The 21,518-nt window shown below is 39.5% G+C and overlaps 1 protein-coding gene and 1 pseudogene across 7 annotated transcripts; both read right to left on the reverse strand.

The window, feature by feature from the left end:
* Nucleotides 1–160: 160 nt before the first annotated feature.
* On the reverse strand, nt 161–20,694 carry LOC102546075 (zinc finger protein 177-like). Of its 7 annotated transcripts, none has more exons than XM_072947632.1 (10): nt 20,221–20,694; nt 18,386–18,607; nt 17,813–17,902; nt 16,687–16,785; nt 16,034–16,116; nt 4,629–4,713; nt 3,881–4,007; nt 3,353–3,445; nt 2,752–2,834; nt 161–2,207 (listed from the first exon to the last, which is right to left on the reverse strand). In XM_072947632.1, exons 4-10 carry the CDS (start codon nt 16,720–16,722, stop codon nt 1,101–1,103), a joined length of 1,614 nt encoding a protein of 537 aa, XP_072803733.1. In that variant the 5' UTR covers nt 16,723–16,785; nt 17,813–17,902; nt 18,386–18,607; nt 20,221–20,694; the 3' UTR covers nt 161–1,100. The 7 variants fall into 7 exon arrangements, with proteins under 7 accessions (XP_072803733.1, XP_072803732.1, XP_072803737.1 ...); XM_072947631.1 differs by having other exon boundaries at nt 20,169–20,694; XM_072947636.1 differs by lacking the exon at nt 16,687–16,785 and having other exon boundaries at nt 20,169–20,694.
* Nucleotides 11,958–15,977, reverse strand: LOC140688461 (uncharacterized; annotated as a pseudogene).
* Nucleotides 20,695–21,518: the final 824 nt, after the last annotated feature.

Below are 21,518 nucleotides of genomic sequence, written 5' to 3' on the forward strand. Positions count from 1 at the left end.
TTGTTAATGATACAGATTTTAAAAATGCAGATTTATCCATCAGATATACTGCAAATTTGTTATATTTAACAATTATAGAACAGTGTTTTCAACCATACTTGAAGGATTCTTGAAACTTGACTTTATGTATCATTTGAAACTGACATCCATTGTAACAGAGTGTTTTAAACCAGTTAGGATTTTATTTTTCTCATGTTACATGAAGTCCAGAAATAAGCAACCCACAGTTGCATATATACAACCAACTAGTATTGTATGTCCCTATTATGTAATCAGTAGTCTATGACTGTCATCCTGTTGGTCTATTCTTTAAGGGAAAAAAAAAGATAAGACACAGGGCAAATGAAAGAGAAAATGCCAGATTCTATGCTCCCATTTCCATGGAATTCTTTAGAATCCACAATAGTGACTTCTGCCTCTTTGTCACTAGCCAGGACTGTGGGCTTACAGGCATTCATAGCTGCAAGGAAAGCTCGGAAATGAGTCCTTAAAAACTGTCCACACTGTCAACTTAAACACAATTGTAGTTTTGTTTCTTTAAGGAAGAGAGGGAGGAATGGATATTGGGACAGTGACTTCTGTCTCACGCATTAGGCCACATAACAAGTCCTTAATAATTTTCTGTTTGAATCTATGTCACACAGAATCTTTATCATGTAGACCATGCATTCTGTGCATAATGCAATTAAACTAGAAATCTATAACTAAAAGATAACTAAAATATGCACAGAGTCTGCACATTAAAATATGTATTTCTAAATAACCTATAGTTTAGCCCAAGACACCTTGATGAGAAATGGAAAATATTTAGTACTTAACTACAATGAAAACATTATATAGCAAAACTTTTGTGATGTAGATCAAGGGGAATTTAGAGTGCTATGTAATCTTAAATACTCATCAATTAATGAGTTGTCACATTTTAAAGATTAAACATTCACTGACAAATACAGTCACAGAACCATAACATTTATAAAGTTGGTCCCAAAAATTGTGCGTGAAGGCTTTCTAAATTGGTCACAATATGGTTTCTCTCCAGAGTGAGTTCTAACACGAGGAGTGAGGTGTGAAGGACCCTTTAAGGCTATCCTGTAGTCGTTTCATTCATAGACTTTCTGCCCAGTATGTATCCGCTTGTGCATTATAAGGTTAGTGCTGGTGCTGAATGCTTTTCCACACTGAATACAGTTATAGGGCTTCTCTCCTGTGTGAGTTCTCATATGTACCCTTAGGCAAGAAGAATTCCTAAAGGCCTTCCCACATTCTTTGCACTCATAGGTTTTCTCTCCAGTGTGAGTTCTCTTGTGCACAATAAGATAAGAGCCTGTGCTGAAGGATTTTCCACACTGATTACACTCATAAGGTTTCTCTCCAGTGTGAGATCGTGTATGTTTCTTAAGGGATGACTGGTCAATAAAGGCTTTCCCACAGTCACTGCATTCGTAGGGCTTCTCTCCAGTGTGAGTTCTCATATGTTTTTGAAGGGATGACGGAACAGCGAAAGCCTTGCCACATTCCTTACAGTCGTAGGGTTTCTCTCCAGTGTGAGTTCTTTTGTGCACATTAAGATGGGAGCTCTGACTGAAGGATTTCCCACAATGATTACACTTGTAAGGTTTCTCTCCAGTGTGTGATCTCACGTGTTTCTTAAGGGAAGACTGAAAAACAAAGGCTTTCCCACAATCACTACATTCATAAGGTTTCTCTCCAGTGTGAGGTCTCATGCATATCTGAAGGGACAAGGGGCCAGTGATCACTTTCCCATGTTCATTACATTTTGAGCTTTCCCCTACAGTACACATTCTTTCATGGACACTAAGGGAAGATCTTTTTCCATAGTCACTGTTTTCACAGAGTTTCTCTCCAGCAGGTATTTGTTCATGTACTGAAAAGGAGTGTAAGTTGAAGGACCTAAGGTGTTGATTACACTCAGAAGATTCCTCTCCTGTGAGAGTTAAGTGTTTTCCAAAGAATGACTCTTGACTGAAAGCTCTTCCACAATCATTAAATTCAAAAATTGTCTCTCCAGTGTGAGTACTCACATGATTCTTAAGAGCTATGGGATGGCTGAAGTCTTGCCCATATTCTTTATATTTGTAGCATTTCTCTCCCTTACAATATCTTGTACAAATAAGGTGACAGTTCTTTCTGAAGAATTTTCCATAATGATTAAATTCCCAGAGTTTCTCACCAGGGTGAGTTGGTGCCTATAAAATAAGGAATAAGTGGTGACTAAAGGTTTGCTTACTTTCATCATATTTATGGGAATTCTTTCCCATGTGGATTCTGCCATATAGAGGCAGCACATTATTACGACTAACATTTTTACCATGTTCAGGGTGTGTGTATACTTCTTACCCTGTTAGTTCTTTCAAGTTGAAATAGCTGAATATTCTTCCCACAGGCCCCACAGTATTCCTTCCCATCAAAGGGTATCCTAAATACAGAGTTTTTCTAATTATGAGTGAAGAATGAATGAATTACATATTAAATACTTAATAACAGAATCACATTTAAGTAAATGTTTACTTTTTGGTTTTCTCTGCAAGGTAGCAAGTTTTGAGGTAGGTCTGGAGATTCCTCCAATTTTATGAGATTCATAAAGGCTTTCCTGAGGCAGCTTTCTGGTGAGTGAATTCCACCTGCCTCAAGTGTCTCCCCTTATTTGGGTGCTGCTGCTGTTTTAATTCACTAAAATTCACAGAGTTCACCTACTCTAGAAAACTAGGAATCACTTCTGGTGAATCTTACCATTTTTATGCCATTGGAAATATTTTCCCCAGGAATATTCTGTGTAAAGATTGCATCTTTTGATTTAAATTGAGTGTCCCATTCTGAAAGTGAATGGAGAAAATTTTTATAATTACTGGGAGAGAAAGTAGAGATGAAAGAAAAAAGGCGGCAGGCACTCTATGCATTTGATTTCTAACACTAAATATAGGAAGAAAACATGAAAGAGAAGATGCAACCAGTGACCAGAGAAATTATTTTCGGAATTTGGCTCTAGGAGGAGATGCCAGTGATAGGGACAAGCAATGGAAATGGGCAGTATTTTGCTTACAAAGGATTCTGAAGGCTTGAGACAACAAGAGAAGGTATTATCTAGAAAGCAGGTAGGGTATTCAAGGCACTGAACAAAAATTATTCAAGGCAATGTGAAATTGAAAGAGAAATTAAAATTGTTCTTTTTCTCAGATCCAATGAAAGTATGAATGAATGGTGAGATGGTGAAAGAAGGAAAGCTCACTTAATGGCTCAGCCTTCTCTTCCCACACTGACTGGCATTCCAGACCATACCTCCCCGCACAGGCTATGGCTATTCCAGACACAAACCCTTTCTGCCGGGACTCACCTCTACAGGCACCTTGGAGAAGTCTTCTCCCCTCTGGCCTCAGCTCTTCCTGCTCCTCCTCGGTGATCAGACTGTGTTTGCAGAGATGATACCCTGCTCATGGGGGAAAGACACATGATGTGGGGAGACTGGGAAGGAGACAAGAAATCTTTCCACAAAACGGATTGCAATACTTTGGTCTTAAAGAATACTGAAGACAGGCAAGTGCAACTTTAGGAGGGGCAAAACAATCAGATGGTAGCTCTTTCACAGGGCCCCAAAACAAACACTCACGCTCCTTGTCCCACACAAACTGACCGTTGAAATCCAAGCCCAAGATCTGCAAATTACCTGAATTTTTTTAACAATAGAGTAAATACAATGAGTGCATTTTCATGGGAAGCCACAGACTGCCCCACAGGGTGGGAACCATCCATTCTGTGTTTACCAGGAACTGCCATTCTTTTCACAGTTCCTGGAACAGGTATGTGATGAAGAACTACTTCGTGAATAAAAAAAGTGAGTATGAAGGGATGAGGCCAACCTTACCCACTGAGGCCAGGTTCTGAAAGTTCTCCAGCATCACATCTCTGTACAGGATTTTCTGAGCAGGGTCCAGCAATGCCCACTCCTCCTGGGAGAAGTCCACCACCACCTCCTCGAAGGTCACTGAGTCCTAAAACATCGCATGTACATTCTGGTTCAGCCAAGGACCACCTCTAACTCTGAACCAGACAGATGGTGGGCGAGGCTGACAGGACTTGGGAAGGAGACTCAATGTGTAGGAAGCTCAGACATGCTTCAGAGGCCTCTCTTTATCAGACCCAAGGCTCAGTTCTTGGAACTTTCCACTTTTGTTCTCACTCCCTGGACCATCTCATTCAGGCTCATGGTTTTAGCAGCTTTTCTAACACAGCTGACCTAATATCTCTACAACTAGGTTGCCAGGAGTCTTCCAGTCTTATTCAAGATCCAGTACAGACTGAGCATGCTGCAGGATGAGAAAAATACTGGGAAAATTAATGAACAATTTTCCTGGTGAAAAATCTTTATTTTCTTCCATGGCACCAGCAGAATATGGAACTAATACTCACCTTGGACGAATATGTGAAAAAAAAAATCACACATTGTTGAAGACTTTCCTAAGGCATATTCTCTCTCCCATTCTAAGAAGCCCAGAGAACTGGGGAAGTCTGAGGCCGGCCTGGCTGGGCTGTGAGGCTGTAGGTCATGGGCCAGAGATGTATTCTTTGGGAACAGCAATGCTTTTTTGAAAACAGAATAATTTCCCACATACCTGTGACCAAGTTGTCAACAATCCTGCAGCCATTCTTCCTCTTGTGTGTCCCCTCCTGGCCAGGCAGGGTTCTGAGCAATCAGACCTAGAGAAGAAAAAGAAGCCATGCGTGTCCTAGGCCTGACAGATATTCAACATTTGCAGGCCTGGGAGCTTCCTCATACTAGCTTCAGAGTAACCACACCATACAGGTGCACAAATATACACACACAGTACAGTATAGACTTTATCTCCCTAATCAAAAACAGTTAGGAACTAGGAATATAGTATGTACTTATTTTTTAAACTTTCTCCTAGACTGAACCATGAAAAATGCCTAGAGTCACTGACATCTCAAGAGCAATGAGACCCCTAGTGTCATAATTCCTCTAAATGCCATTTGTCTGCATAAGAAACCAGGACTCACTTGGGAGAGAGCCAAGTCCAGTGTGGAACAAGACACGTTCACGGTGAGCCTGGAGCAGCTTATACCAGAAAGCAAGGAGCCTACCAAAGACTGATGGAGTTGTGACAAAAAGACACAGGCGATAACATAAAAAGGCTCTCACTGGCTTAAGATGGAACAATTTAATAAAGAATAATGACTGCAGTTAGTTGGAATATTTCAAATGTAAAACAAAACCATGAGTTCAGGGAGGGGGGTTTAGCTCCGTGGTAAAGCGCATGCATCCCCAATACCTCCATTAAAATAAAGTAAATAAACCTAATTACCTCCCCCCAAAACAAAAACAAAACAAAAAACCAAGCAACCAACCAACAAACAAAAAAACCCCATGACTTCATAATGATATTAAAAAAAAAACCCTCAATGATCACTATCAGAGGTGGCCAGGATATCATTTTGTTATTCTGAAAATTCATGAAAAGAAAGAGGCGTATATCACTCCCTTCTTGTTTATGAAAAATATTTTATTACCAAATAGTTGTGATAAAGGAAAGTTCTGCTTTATAAAAGAATCATGGAAAAAAAAAAGAAGAATCATAGAAACTTTATTAGAAGCGTCATTTATTACGAAGAAAATGCTAGAATCAGAAATTTACTATTCTGCAACCACTAGTGAATTATCTAGGCAATGGCAACCAATGGCTACTAAAATATTAGGTGAAAAGCGAATGGGGATATCCCGTTTATTTTCAACTTTTAATTCTGAAAAAATTTCAAGCTCAAAAATTGTAAGAATAGCATAAATATGAAGAACTCCCAGTACTCTTTACCAATTGTTAGAGTTATTTCAGTCCAAATTCACATATATTTAAGAGAATAACTTCATTTAAAGAAGGTTCTAGGTTTCATTAAAGAGGGTTCCCCAGGCAATCAGTGTGAGCAAATGGACCTATCTCTGAAAAACTCAACTTCAAGCCAGGCCTCAGAGAACACCAACATATAAAGTTCTAAGTAAACTGAGTCACAGTTAAAAAAAATTATAAAACATAAAGACACAATATACCATGAGTGAGAAGCAGCCAAGATACAGGCAGCAGTAAAAAAAAGAAAAAAGAAAAAGCATAATACTTCAGATATTAGACTTTTCAGACATGGAATATGAAAAACTATATTTAACAGGCTTAAAGAAATTAAGAGACACTTGGATTAATATGGAATAAGATCCTAGAAATGGTCAGTTTTAAGAAACAATTTTTAGAGATGAAAAATAGACTCACTAAAGTTAGAAATTCAACACAAGGATTAACCATCAGACTACAACTTTGTTACACCATTTGATGAGAAACTAGCCAGAATTTCCTAGAATTAGTAAAAGACACTAACCTTTGGACCCAGGAAGCACAATAAATCCCAGGCTGAGTGAATAAAAAGAAATCCACACCTAGATTTATTTTCTTCTTTGCTGTTTGGTTTCCACCCCAATAAACTTAAAAGCAGCCCAGGAAAAAACACAGGTCACCTGAAAAGAAAAGACAAATTGATGGCTCACTTCTCAAGAGCAACAACAGATGTCAGAAGAAAGCAGGGAGACACCCTCAGTGTGCTGAAAAAATATATCAACCTAGAATTCTAAATCCAGTTAAAATATCTTCTTTAGGTTCAAGGGTTAATTTATGAAATCAAACCTGAATCTAATGAAGCTTCTAGACTAACTACTTTTCATAGGAAAGGTTAATTTATGAAATCAAACCTGAATCTAATGAAGCTTCTAGACTAACTACTTTTCATAGGAAATACAGAGATAAGTTATACATGGACAAGCAGCAATCAACCAAATTCGTAATGTAGGACAAATGTTGTGGTATATTTATACAATTGAACACTACTCAGTGATAAAAAAAAAGGGTTAAATGATGCCATTTGCAGAAATATGAACTAGGCACTGATGGTTGCACAATATTGTGACTGTGATTAATGCCACTGAATTGTTTAAAAATGGTTATAATGGCAAACTTTATGTTACATATATTTTATCACAATAAAAAAAAGTGAAAAAATAATAATCTGGGCTGTAGCTGGCCCCCTCAGAAAGGCTCCAGGTCTCTCCAAGCCCCAGTAATTCACTGTCCAGATAGATTCCTTTAAAAACAAAACAGAACAACAACAAAAAGCAAAAACAAAATAAAGAACTAGGCATTTAAATTTCTCCCACAAAGAAAACACCAAGCTCAGAGGTTTTACAGATCACTTCTGCCATTCAAAGAGGGAATTCCAATCTGACTCAAATCTTCCAGGGATTAGACACACTTATGAAGACTCTATAATTCAATGCATTTGGTCACACATTTGCATATTACTAATTATTAGAAGAGGTAATAAGTTAGTGAATCTATAAGGCAAGAATTACATATTTGGAAGGTTTTATTTATAAATTTAGCCTTCATGCAAAACTCCAGAATTGTGCATGATCCAACTATTATGTTTGCTTTTTGATTAATCTATTACAGAACCTTAAACAATTACTACAGGGGGATGAAGTGGAGTTGATGATCATGCCACTTTTAAGATAATTTCACAAAACAGTTTGATTTATCAAAGGGATTACCTTGATTAAGACTATAAAGGGAAAGAGGAATGTTCTTTGAGACTGGTATAATATTCATATCAAACATGAAAGAGCCATTATAAGAAAACAAAATGATAGGCAGATCTCATTAATAAACATAGCTACAGTCTATAGAAAATAACCCCAAACCAAATAAATCAATACATGAGAAAGATAATGTATCAGAACCAAGTTAGGTTTATCCCATGGATGCAAGAGAGGCTTATTAGAAAAACAATTAATGTAACTTTCATTAATAAATCAGAGGAGAAAACAGTATGATCATCTCAATAATATTGTAAAAGTGTTTGATAATATGCAACATTGCATCATGATTTTAAAATAATTTTAGCCAACTCTACCAAAAAAGACAACTCATTTTTTAAAATGGGCAAAACACGTTTTTCTAGAGAAAATACAATGGTCATTAAGCATATGAAAAAATACTTATTACTAGCCACCAGGGAAATCAAAACCAAAACCACAAGACACGTCTTGACACTTATTTTGATAGTTATAATCAAAAAGACAACAATTGGTGAGGATGTGGAGAAATCAGAATTCAGATTTCCTGGTAGGAAAGTATAATAGGGCAGCCACTTTACAAAACAGTTTGGCAGTTCATCAAAAGGTTAAATATAGGATAATCACATGAATCAGCAATCCACTCCTAGGTGTAAACCCAAGAGAAATGAAAACATAAGTCTACACAAAAATTTGCACAGGGATGTTCATACCAGCATTCTTTACAATAGTCAAAATGTGGCAATAACCCAAATGTCCATTAAATTATGAGTGGACAGATAAAATATGATATATCCATTCAATGGAGTATTATTTGGCCATAAGTAGGAATTAAGTACTGACACTTGCTACAGTGTGGATGAACCTTGAAAACATTATACTAAGTAAAAGAAGTCATTCACAAAAGACAACATATTGTCTGATCCCATTTATATGAAATGTCCAGAATGGACAAATCTATAAAGACAAGAAATAGATTAGTGGTTGCATGGGTCTGAGGGGATAGGGAGGAATGAGGAGTGACTGATAATGAGTTTTCTTTGCCCTGTGACGAAAATCTTCTAAAATTAGATTTTGGTGATGGTTGCACAATTCTGAGAATATACTAAAATACACTGAATTGTACACTTTAAATTACTTACATGTGAATTACATCTCAATAGAGCTGTTATTAAAAAATAGTCTTGGTAAGCAAGAAAAGAAGGAATAGAAGGAAATGTCTTTAAACCTGAAAACATATCAAACACTTAGAGCAAACATTTTACTACAGACAAGCTGAAGGCCTTTCAGACACAGAAAAAGACAAAAGTAAATTCGGGAAAGCAAACAAGGATGGAGAGCTTGTAAGACTGCAGAGGAAGAATAAATCTGTCATCATTCACGGATGGTATGACATATGTAAACCACCAAAACATACAAGGTAGATTATTTGCAAACTAAGAGAGGTGTGCAGCTTGCTGGATACAAAATACACGCTCTGAGGGCTCAGAATAGAACAGGGGGCAATTGGTAATACCTAGGAATATTATACATGACCCAAAAATTTTAGTTCCAAATATCGAACTGAAGTCCTAAGTCCAGGAATACGAAGAAACATGTACAAGCCCATTCATTTGGGAACAAGTCAATTGTCCAACAGAGAACTAGGATGCATCCACATAAGAGAGAACTGTAAAACAGGTTAAGAGAAAAAAAGGGGGGGTGGGGCCGCGAAGATCTCTGTGAACTGGTATTTCAAGAAATGTCATTAATGGAAGAAAATGAGTTACGGGGAAGGACATTTATTATGGAAAAGTGAAGTCTGATTTGGGGGAAGACTTTTAATGAGAAAAGACCTTGCAGACGCGCCTTGCTCTCATCTCCAGACTGGTCTCCTCGTAGGAACGCATGGTCCAAGCGGCCGCTCGGGAGCCGGGAGAAGCCTCGGCCCCGCGGGCGCCGAGGGAGCGGGTCGAGACTTCGGGGAAAAGCAACCACATCCGGGAAACCGCACGTAAAGCCGGACACGAGGCGCCGCACTTCCGGAGCAGCTAGCGCTGTAAACCCCCTGCGCCTACCCCACGCCGGAACGGCCCTCCCTGACCCGCAGTCGGAACCTGGGCTGGAGCCCGGCCGGGTGGGATACCGACGGGTAAGAAGAGCCCACATCAAACGTGGGCCGCAGCTCCGGAAGGGCCTGCGCGCACTTCCGCTTCCGGCCTCGGGGCGTGAGGGTGGTTTCTGAGGCTCCGGCGTCCAGCGGAACGATCCCGGGGAAGCTTCGATGCGGGGGCGGGGCTGAGAGGGCAGCCCCGGGAGAGCAGGTGAGGAAAGGACAGGCAGCCGGGACACAGGGTTGAGGCCAAGGGTCGGAAAGGTTTTTATTCATTTTTACTTTAAGCGAAGGAGTAATTTACTCTTGATCGAACATTTAAGTAAAATGGTCAGCAGGAACGTGAGCCCAGGTCTTTTGACTCCATGTAATCTCCCCACGGGAACAAGTGGGGTTCCAGAGATTTGAAAAGGGACTGAGCAGCCAAAAGGGAAAAGGAGTCCAAACCTCACTTCTTACTCATTAAGGATTCTCTTGTGGGGTCATTGCCCCTCCTCTCTTCCTAACCAAAGTTAAGTCCCCCAGAAGTCAGAACTTTTTGTCCGACTACAATTTAAACGATGATATTACGGTATTAAAAACAAAGTAACCGAGGGTCTCGATCAGCACTTTAAGTTACGTGCAAAGAAATGGGATTTTATCAGGGCCTAGAGAGGACTGACTATTACGTCTGCATAAGCCGAACTCATGATTTAAAATGGAAATCTGGTGGTAGAGAAGAAGACGGTTTTTAAGGTGCTTTGGGGTTGTCACTACATTTAGACAGCCCAAACTCAGGATTTAAAACATCTCAATATCCCCCTCTTTGTGCCTTTTCCAGACACCCGCATGAATAAAACACTTGCCTAGACAATGAAAGACTTAATTAAGAGGATCCTTATTAATATTTAGTGGAATCACTCAAAACTAGAGATTTGTATTTAAAAAGATCAACCCCTCGTGCCTGACCTTGCCCTCACAAGCGGATCGGCTCCATAAAATAACTGCTCATATACAGAAGGTTCCTGAAATGGTAGGCACTTAATTGCTAATTTGAAGATTAGAAGCATGTGTTTTAAACAGAAAATTTCAATCTACTTTCCTACAAAAAATATTTTGAGGAGGCTAGGTTCTTTCTACCACATAATGAGCCAAACCTGAGAAAGTACTATCAGGTGAACTGTGAAGTTACTTACATTTACTTACCAAGGACTCCAGGCTTTGGTAAGGAACAAAGCATGATATTTTGAGGCAGAAGTAAAATGCCACTAGCCGTTCTGAACTCCACTATAAACACAGACACAGCCTTTGCCAGTAATTCTGCCCTGGCCATCTGTATTTATGCACTGCGCTAGGATCCCAGACCCTCTTGTTCCCATTTGAAATGACGAGGCTGCACCCAGCACAGATGCAGAGGGTGCACTGCTTATTCATGGGGATACAGCCTAGAAAGGAGAGTTCGCTAGTGAAATTGATACCATTGTTTAATTTGGGAGGTGGGATTAGAAGGAAGTTCCAGAGTGGTCAGAGTCAAATGACGCAGAAATTCAGACAGTGGAATGTCTCTTCTCACTGCAACTTGCTCTGCTCCCTGCAGTAATCATTAACAACCCTAGGCCCTCACCTCGAGGCTCCTCCACTGACAGGACCACCAAGAGCTGCTCCTACCTCCAATGGATGCAAATATTTGGGGGGGGGGGAGGCCGGGAGAGGGAGAGAGAAGACACTAATTTTATGTTAAAGAGAAGCCCGGAGGGGACCTACGTAGATGCCTCTAAGGAGCCAAGCAGAACCTGAGGCCAGGAATGGGGTTGGTGTAAAACTACTGCACCCGATGTGAATCTCCCATTTGGATGAATCTCATTTGAGAACTACAATTGAACCTTGAACACATGGGGGTTAGGGGTCCTGACCCTCCCTGAAGTTGAAAATCTACGTACAACTTTACAGTTGGCCCTGTAGGGTCCTGCACCTGCGAATACAACCAACCACAGGTTGTGTATTACTGTAGTAAGTATTCATTGAAAAAAAAGTGCACCTATGCAGTTCAAACACATGTTGTTCAAGAATCAACTGTAATGAGGTATATCCATTATAGAATCATACTATATACTATCACTGCCCTAAAAATCCTCTATACTTCACCTATTCATCCCCCCATCACTCCCACCAATCTCTGGCAACCACTGATCTCCATAATTTTGCCTTTTCCAGAATGTTACATAGCTGGAAGCATACAGTATGTAACCTTTCCAGATTGGCTTCTTTTACTCAGTAACATGCATTTAAGTTTTCTACAGGTCTTTCCATGGCTTGATAGCACATTCCTTTCAAGCACTGGATAGTATTACATTGTACAAATGTACCATGGTTTATTTATCCATTCACCTTTTGAAGGACATCTTAACTGCTTTTAAGTTTTGGCAATTATGAATAAAACTACCGTAAACATTCACATGCAAAGAAACAAAAACCCCAAAAGCATACATGTGCCAGTTTTTGTGTGGACATTAAGTTTTCGACTTACTTGGGTAAATATCAAGGATTATGAATACTGTATCATTTGGTAGGATTATGTTTAGTTTTGTAAGAAACTGCCAAATTGTCTTCTAAAGTGGCTGTACAATTTTGTATTCCCACCAGCCATGAATGAGATTTCCTGTTGCTTCGCATCTTGTCTTCTCACTCTCTTGACAACACCTTTTGAGAGCCAAAGTTTTTAATTTTAATGAAGTCCAGTTTATCAATTATTTCTTTTATGAATCATGCCTTCTGTGTTATATTTAAAAAGGTAGTGCCACACTCATGGTCTTCTAGGTTTTCTCCTATGTTATCTTGTAGGAGTTTCATAGTTGTGTGTTTTACACGTAGGGCTATAATGCATTTTGAGTTAATTTTTGTGAAAAATATAAGGTTTGTGTCTAGATTTATTCTTTTGCATAAGTTCCAGCACCATTTGTTGAGGAGAATTATATTTATTACATACCATTTCCTTTGCTCCTTTGTCTAAAATCAGTTGATAATATTTCTGTGGGTATATTTCTGAGCTCTCTGTTCTAGTTTATCAGTTTGTTTATTTTCTACCAATACCACACTGTCTTGATTAATGTAGCTTTATAGTAAATCTTGAAGGTGAGTAGTGTAAATCCTCTAACTTTGTTTTTCTTCTTCAATATTGTGCTGGCTATTCCTCATCTTGCCTCTCCATATAAATATTAGAATCAGTCTGTTGATACCCACAGAATAAGTTGCTGTGGGAATTTGATTGGATTGAATCTATTTGTCGATCTTGGAAGAACTAACATCTTGACCATATTGAGTCTTTTTATGCATGAATGTGAAATAGGTGTCTATTATTTAGTTCTTTGATTTCATTCATCAGTTTCGTAGTTTTCTTCATACAGAACTTGCATATATTATGTTGTGCTAATTCAAATGACATTGTGTTCTTAATTTCAAATTCTGTTTGTTCAATGCTGGTGTATAGGAAAATGATTGATGATGGTTTCACAGACGTGTGTGTGTGTGCATCAAAACTTAAATTGTACAGTTGGTTGTACAGCAATTATATTTCAATAGACCTGTTCATTAACTTAAAAAAACTCAGGAATAACTCAAATGAAAGACTCTAACAACAAGAGAAAAAGACATTTGAACATACACTTCACCAAAGATATACAGATGACAAGCACATGAAAAGCTGCTCAGCATCATTGGTCTTTAAAATTATGGGTCTATCTTGAAAACACACACAAACACACAGAAAAACAATTCATTTAAATAAAAATTCCCTTGGTTTTCTTTTCCAGTATCAATTTTCTTGTACACAGAAAGTGCAAATCTGTACTCCAAACATCCCCAAATTACTTACACTTTTAGGTGTTATTTAAAAACCTTTAGGCTTTATTTTAAAAACTTTTTATAACAAAAACCCTTTTAGGATTTTTATTTATAAAAATATATAAAAGATATTTATTGAAAGCATTCTGATTGTTTTACATTCATAAAGAATGTCTCCAGTGTGAATTTTTACACGTACAATAAATTAACATAGCCTTTTCCACACTCCCTACATTTATAATTTTATAGTTCTTCTCCAGTATGAATTGTTTCTCCTAATGGCAAAGAACAAAGACTTTCCTATATCTCTTTCACTCATGGGATCGTTCATGATGTGTGTTTTCATACTTTTTCAAAACAGAGGATAAAAATTTTTTTAATCCTACACTTTTTACATTCATAAGATTTCACACCTGTGAATTCACACCTGAATGTTAAAAGCAGACCAAAAGGCTTCCCATATTTCTTACAATAAGGTTACCTCCAACTGTGATTTAGTACATGTTCAACTAAGTGTGAGAAAGTATTGAAGGCTTTCCTATATTCTTTACAAGCATAAGCTTCTCTCAAGTGTGAATCCGTGTACTTTCAGAATGGCATGAAGAATTACTAAAGGTTTTCCCACATTCCTCATATAATATGGCTTCTCTCCACTGAATTTTTAAATGCTGAATAAGATATGTGGATCAAATAAAGAATCTCCCACATTCCTTTCATTCAAAAGGTTGTACACCAGTGTGAGTTCTCATGTGTGCTGTAAGGCCTGATGAAACAGTGAACGCTCTCCTACATTTTTTACATTTATATAGCTTCTCTCCAGTATGTGTTTTAATGTTGACTAAGATGTGAAGATTATCTAAATGCTTTCACACATTCCTTACATTCAAAAGGTCTGCACAAAAAAGCAGTGTACTCTGTACACCGTGAATTCTCTAAATGCTGAATAAGAAATGAGGGTTCGAATAAAGGCTTTCCCACTGCTTACAATTTATAAGGTTTTACTCCAAGATGAGTTTGCATGTGACTTTTAAGGCAAGGTGAATTACTAAACACTTTCCCACATTCCTTACAATCGTAAGGCTTTTCACCAGTGTGAATTCTCACATGTACAGTAAGGTGTGAGGAACTAGCAAAGGCTTTGCCATGTTCCTTACATTCATAAGGGTTTTCTCCAGCGTGAGTTCTGTGTTTTATAAAACCTGAACAATCAGTGAAAGCTTTCTCACGTTTATTTTACTCATATAGTTTTCCTCCAGTGTGAATTCACATGTGAATATTTAGTTTTGAGAAACAAGCAAACTCTTTGCTACATTCCTTACAAACATAGTGTTTCTCTCCAGTATAAATGTTAGCAAGATCTGGGGAATAGGAAAAGATTTTTTCAAATTTCCTACATTCCTCAGTCCATAATGAGTTCTTAGATGTTGAATAATATATAAAGATTGAGAGAAAGTCTTCCCCCATCCTTTACATTCATAGGGCATTTCTCTCGTGAGTTTGCATATGCGCAAAAAGGTTTGTAGAATGAGGAAAAGCTTTCCCACATTCTTTAGAAGCACACAGCCGCTCTCCACTGTGAATTCTTTTACTCCACTGTGAATTCTTTTACGTAAGTTCCCTAAGGCATGAGGAAGAAGGTAAGTTTTTTTCCAAAGTCAGTGCATTGACAGGGTTTCTCTTGAGCGTAAGTTTTCTTGTGAACCAGACATGAATTTTGGCTGAAGGCGGTTTCACACTGATTACACTCAGGAGGTTTCTCTCCAGTAAGGGTTTTCTTGTGTAGATTAAGGGCAGAGTACTTTGTGAAGGCTCTTTCACACTGATTATACTCACAAATATTCTTTCTAATGTAAGTTTTCCTGTGAGTCTTAAGGCATGAGTGTTCACTCAAGGTTTCTTCACACTGGTTAAAATTAAACAATTTCTCTCTAATGTGGTTTCTTTCCTATTGATGAAGAGATTAATGATGACTTATAAAAGTTTTTCAGCTTTGTTGCATTCAGAGATTGTCCCTTCTGCCTTCAGTTCTGTTATTCTACATAAGAAACAAATCAGTATGATTGAAGTTTTTCATTTGTCTTTGTTTTTCTTCCATTTTCACTGCAATGCATGGTTCCAGACCTCAGTGCTTTCAAGCAGAATGAAGTGATCATTCTGCTAAAAGTTTTGTTGTATTCTTTACTTTCAAAAGAATTCTAGAGTTTAGCTGATAAATGATCAAGATAAAATTGTTTATCAAAAGCTCCATCTGAATTGTATAGATGGGAATATTCAGCTGAGTGAACTCTCTGTGAAGAACTATACTGTGAGGAGTGTTTAAAATGTTTGCCAAATTCATGATGCTCAGAGACTCTATGAAAACAGGTGAATGACACTAGCCTCAAATATCTGTCATGGGTACTGTGCTGCTTTTCTATCTTATGGCATTTCTAATCTTCCACTAGTGTGGATGGCAAGGAATTGTACCTTGGGAATCTTACCATTTCCACCACACTGGATTTTTTCCCATCCAAAATATTCCATTGAGATGCTGAACACTTGTCATTAAGACAAATCTCCAAATCTGAAATAAGATTTAAAAAAATATATGTTCTTGGAGAAATAAATGATGGAAGAAAGGTATTAAAATAAAGGCCAATGTGTATTTACTTTGAAACACTGACTTAAAATATATTTTAAAACAGAAAGAAAGAAATGAAAATATAGAGTTTAAGAAGTTCAGCTGGAAAAAAAAAAAAGAAGTTCAGCTGGACTAAGAGTTTGACATGATAAGGTGCTATGGTCAAATTGGTAGGTGATTTACTAAGAAATGCTTCTATAAATATTGAGACTGACAGTGAACAGAATGTAGCATAACCAGGAAAGCAAAGTTGAAAGGAAATGAATGAAGAGCTAAATGCAAATACAAAATTTAAAGAAGAAATGGAACAGATCTTACTGTCAGGCCAAAAGGAAGTTTCAGAAGGTGAATGAAAAGTTAAAGAGAAAAGGATGTTTGAGGTACCCAAAGAGCCTAAAAAAACCAAAGAGCCTCAGCATTCTTAGAAGAAAAAATCTTCGAAAGCTTCCTATTTAACATTTCCAAATGGACTGCAGCTCTCATGGATTTTGGATATTTCTCATAAAGAATCACCTCTGCCTTTTCTCTCACTTGAAGAACTCTTCCCATTTTGCTCAGCTTTCCTCTTTGTTTCCACCTGAAAGATCAGACCAGGTTTCCATAGCTCGTGCCCTGCTCTCAAAGAAAGATGCTTGATGTAAGAAGAACATGCAAGGGATGACAAATCCTTCCGTAAATCAGGGGCCACAACTCTGCTCTTCAGGGATACCAAATACTGTCTGGTATGACTTGAGAAACAACAAAATATTTGTGTCAGCTTTATCAAACCAGTAAATTTTCAAATGAAATTAAAATGCAAACACACAACATGCACATACACACTTCTCGCTCACTGTGCACCAAAAGGGTTGCCAATCTTTCCCCTGAAAGTGAGGCTCAAGCTTATATACACATTTTTAAAGTCCTAAACCTTTCATCCAAGAGAAAATAAAGCCAGTACAATGAACAGATCTTCATTTTCAAGAGGCATCTGCTTCACTGTAAAGTCTATGACTTCAAAGGTCACTGGATCCTAAACTATCACAAACATCCCGGCCACAGGCAATTGCCGTTTCCATCAGTGTTCACTGGAGAAAGAGGAAGGGGGACCCAAAGCTAGACAGGCTTCATGTTCTCCTATCATCTTCTCCAGGGCTTGATGGTCCTCAAACCCCTTCTCCTCTCTACCTGGACATACTCACTGGTGATCTCATCCAGTCACATAGCTTTAAGAGCACCTCTTTCCCCTGACTGAATGTATCTCATCACAACTAGATTGTGACTTCTGGTCTTATTTTTCTCTGTTGTTAGGATTAACCATAGTCCTGAGCACATTAGACATAATAAATACTGACGAATGAATGAATCACTCCTCCAGTGACAGCACAAATTCTCAGAAGCACATGCCCACTCCCTGGCTATTATAGCAAAATGAGAGCACACAACAGCATGGATAAGTTGGACTGAATGAGCAAATATTGGGATGATAGTATCATTTTCCTATGTAAATGAGAGGCCCTCAGACCTGAGGAAATTTAATTGGGGTCTTAGTCCCTAAGCAGGCCCTATTTGAGTAAAGAAGGTATTTCACTAGAAGGAAACATATCCACCTGGTAGGAAGAAGCATGTGCTTTTATAAAAGAATAAATTTCCTACTTACCTGAAAATAATTCATCAGACATCCACTCATAATCCTTTCCCCTTCTGACTTTTCCTCATGAAGACAGAAAAAGTCTTGAGAAAAATGACCCTGAGGAGAAGAAACAAAACCTGAGAATCCTGGCTGCCCACAGTTTCCATATGCACAAGCCTGGAAGCCACAACACACTAATTCTAAATGAACACATATATACACACACATGCCATTAAATGCCCTGGCAGCCTGTCTCATCTGAAGTCAGAAATAGGGCCTGGGGCTTTAATGAACAGGAAGAAGAGTTTAATAACCTAATCCCATTTTTACAGATAAAGAAATTAAAGTCCAGAGAGGTAAAGTTATTTATTTATTTTTTTTGGCCAAGAACTCATCATGTGATTAAGCAGAACCTCTCCCACAAAAACATGCATACTTACCCCTTTTTCCCAAATCCCAGGATTTAGACAATAGGATATTCTTATCTACTTAAGCCCGCTCCTAGACAGCCAGAAGCAGACTGCATAGACCCAGACCACAAGACAAGCTGTTTACAGGCCAGTTAAGGCACCGTCTCTGAAAGGAGCATCAAGGACTTACCACAAGGGAAAAGATAAATTGCTGGCCTCCTGTGAATCTGATAGCTGAAATCTGCCTTAACACATCTTATTCCTGGAGTCTCTTCAAGACAGTGTCTGAATTTAGTGGATAAGTCAATCTCCATTCCTCCTGATTAAGTAGTAGTGGGAGTCTTGCCTTGCACCATCAATCTTTAAGCCGTAGGCATTACTTGTTATCAAGCATCATTCATTAGCCATCTCTCTGCAGAAGAGTTATATTATGTGAAAGTCATTAGAGACTGTAGACCACATGCATATAAATAAGTAATAATTGTCATTTACTAAGTACTCATTATGTGCCAGAAAACCTGGACGCTCATATAATTATCAACATAGTTATTATTACTGTCAGTCAATAGTTGAGGCAATCTGTGTTCACTCAGGAGTAGTAACTGGCTCAAGATCCAATTAGGAAGTGGTGAGCCAGAGTCTGAATGCACGTTACTCTGTCCCAAAAACCTGAGCCCCTGAGGTTATTGTTATTCTCCAACATAACTGGACAATGACCATGAAATGGTGTGTGGGGAATGATTAACTTAGCAGGTCTGGGTTGCTCAAATCCTGCACTTCCCTGAGAAAAGCTTGTCTTCAGGACTCACCCTTGGCTAGGCTTGTGGCAAAGGACTGCTGAGCCTATGGAATATCCTGCCTGGTGAGTGCTTCTGTATGCCTGAGGCCTTGTGCTACACAGTACCAGCCTGAGCAGACAGTTTATGTTAATGATGTGATGTATGGTGAGCATCTGTTTTTATATAACCTAACAGTTTGAACTCAGGCTGAAGCCTGAGTGGTTGAAGTCAGTCATGCAGGTGCTGCATGTCTCCATGACTTGTCCCCAGTTAAATTTTAACACCAAAGCTCAGGTGCTATAGATGGAACGTTTGTTGCCCCCCTGACCCACCCACTGCTCTACCTCCATTCATAACTGAAACATAATCCTTAATGTGATGGTATTTGGAGGTGGGGCCTTTGACAGGTGATTAGGCTTATCAACAAAGAAAACATTTGGATAACAAAATAGCAAAGGAATTAATTTTATTCAGTAGAGTATGAGGCCTGCAGCCTGGGAGACACAGATTCAGTCATACAACTGAGCTATGTTCCACCAGATGAAAGTTACAGTGAAGCTTATAAAGGCAAAAACCACAACATCATTATTTCTACATAAGCACGTTTGTCTGTTTATCTTGTCCTGGTTTCATTTGACTGGTTGGCTTGCATGTTTGCTGTGTAGGATATTTGATTTTAGCTTAAGTAAGCAAGACACACATTTCACTGATCAGAATACACAATGCTGAGCTCTTGGAAGAGGCATTCATAGAACTTTCACGATCCTGATAACTGGTTTAACTGAGATGCATAACAGTCTCCTGAACAATTGCTTTTCATTAAATTCCAGTCCAACAGATAAACTCGAAATTGTCTCTATTTTGCTCCAAGCCTTAACCTATATTTATAATTTGTTTATCTTGCCCTATCCCATAAGGGCGGGAGGCCAGACTGAGGGGTTGTACTCCACTGGGACCTATTAACCATAGACTGTCCCAAAGACCAGGCAGCCGTTCAACTGATATGGGATCCATCTGAGCCTAAACTTCCTTCAAAATAAAAACCCTGTGGAGTACGGCTGTACAACATTCAAGGTAACTGTGGATTGAAGCAATTCCTGCTGTGGATGCTTTCACTGGTTTACAATCCAGAGGCCCAAACTCTCCAAATATGCCATCGTTTCAACCAAACGTGGCAAAAACTGAGATACTTACCAAACTTGAATAACCGACAGCCACACCCAGAGCCATTCCGCCGAGTGCTTACCGGGACCCGGGGACAGAGGGATGTTGGAGCCAGAGTCGCAGTGACGAGAACGACGGAGAAGCTTTTCCTTCTGGACAAAAGACCCAAAGGCTGCACTGGAGGCTTTGAAAAGGGGAGCACGGCGGCTGGAGAAAAGGCCTGGCCGACGCGCCTCCTCCCGGCGCTGCCGCGGGGACCCCTGATGGGCCGAGCGGGGACAGGGCTCTCGGGGGAAGGGCCGCCGCCGGGGAGCGCCGGCAGGAGGCCGGGTCAGCGTGCGAGGCCAGCGCCCCTGGACCTCGAGCCTCGCGTTTGATCTCTTCCCCTCCGAGTCGCCACAAGGACAGTGGGGCACCAAGAGGCAAAAATTTTATCTCAGACCCGGGCGGGAGCTCGCTGTTAACCTAGCCGCCGCTTTGCGCACGCGCACTTCCAGTAAACGTTAGGGGCGGGGCCTCGGAGGTGGGCGGAACCCGACGGCCGCCGCTTCTGCCAGCCGCGAGCCGAGGAGAAATGCCGTTTACCCGCATCGATGTGATGGGGTGCTGGGCCCGGATCCAAAACAATAGGATAGCTGGTTCTGTGGATATCAGTCAGCCCTCTTCTCCAGCTGCTCTTTTCTCCCCAGTGGGCTCCTAAACAAATAGCCATGGTGGCAGGGATGAACAATACGGACTACTACTCAACAAGGCTGATTTGCTAAAAGCCATGCTGGGTGCCTGCCAAATATGCCAACAGCAACACCAATACTTCCTCAGCCATTTACCAGGTGGCAGGTTGATTGGACCACATCCATCACGTAAAGGCAAGTGATTGTTTTTTAGTGGAATAAACACTTAACTCTGTGTATGAGTTTGCCTTCTGTGTCTTTAGTGCTTCTGTCAAAACCACCATCTGAGACTTAAAGAATACCTAAGCACTCTCATGTTATTCCACCAAGTAGCACTTCTATAACCAAGGAACTCATTTTATAACAAATGAAGTGTATCAATGGGCCAGTACCCATGAAATCTTTAACACTTTTAGAAATTCATGTAACTGTTCTAGATCAGCCTTTTGAAGATTCAGTTGTGGCGCCAACTAGATAGCTAAGCCTTGCAGGGCTGGGGGAAATGACCTCCAGGATGTGTATGATTTAAATCAGCATCCAGTATATGGTGCTGTCTCTCCCTCAGCCAGGATTTATGGGTCTAGGAATTAAGGGCTGGAAATGGGAATGGTTCCTCTTACTATTACTCCATTAGGAAAATTTTGCTTCCATCTCCATGACAGGTTGTGTTGATTCAGAAGTCTTCGCTCTGAAGACAGGAATTCTTCCA

This window comes from Vicugna pacos, chromosome 22, assembly GCF_048564905.1.
Source record: "Vicugna pacos chromosome 22, VicPac4, whole genome shotgun sequence".
Lineage (NCBI taxonomy): Eukaryota > Metazoa > Chordata > Mammalia > Artiodactyla > Camelidae > Vicugna > Vicugna pacos.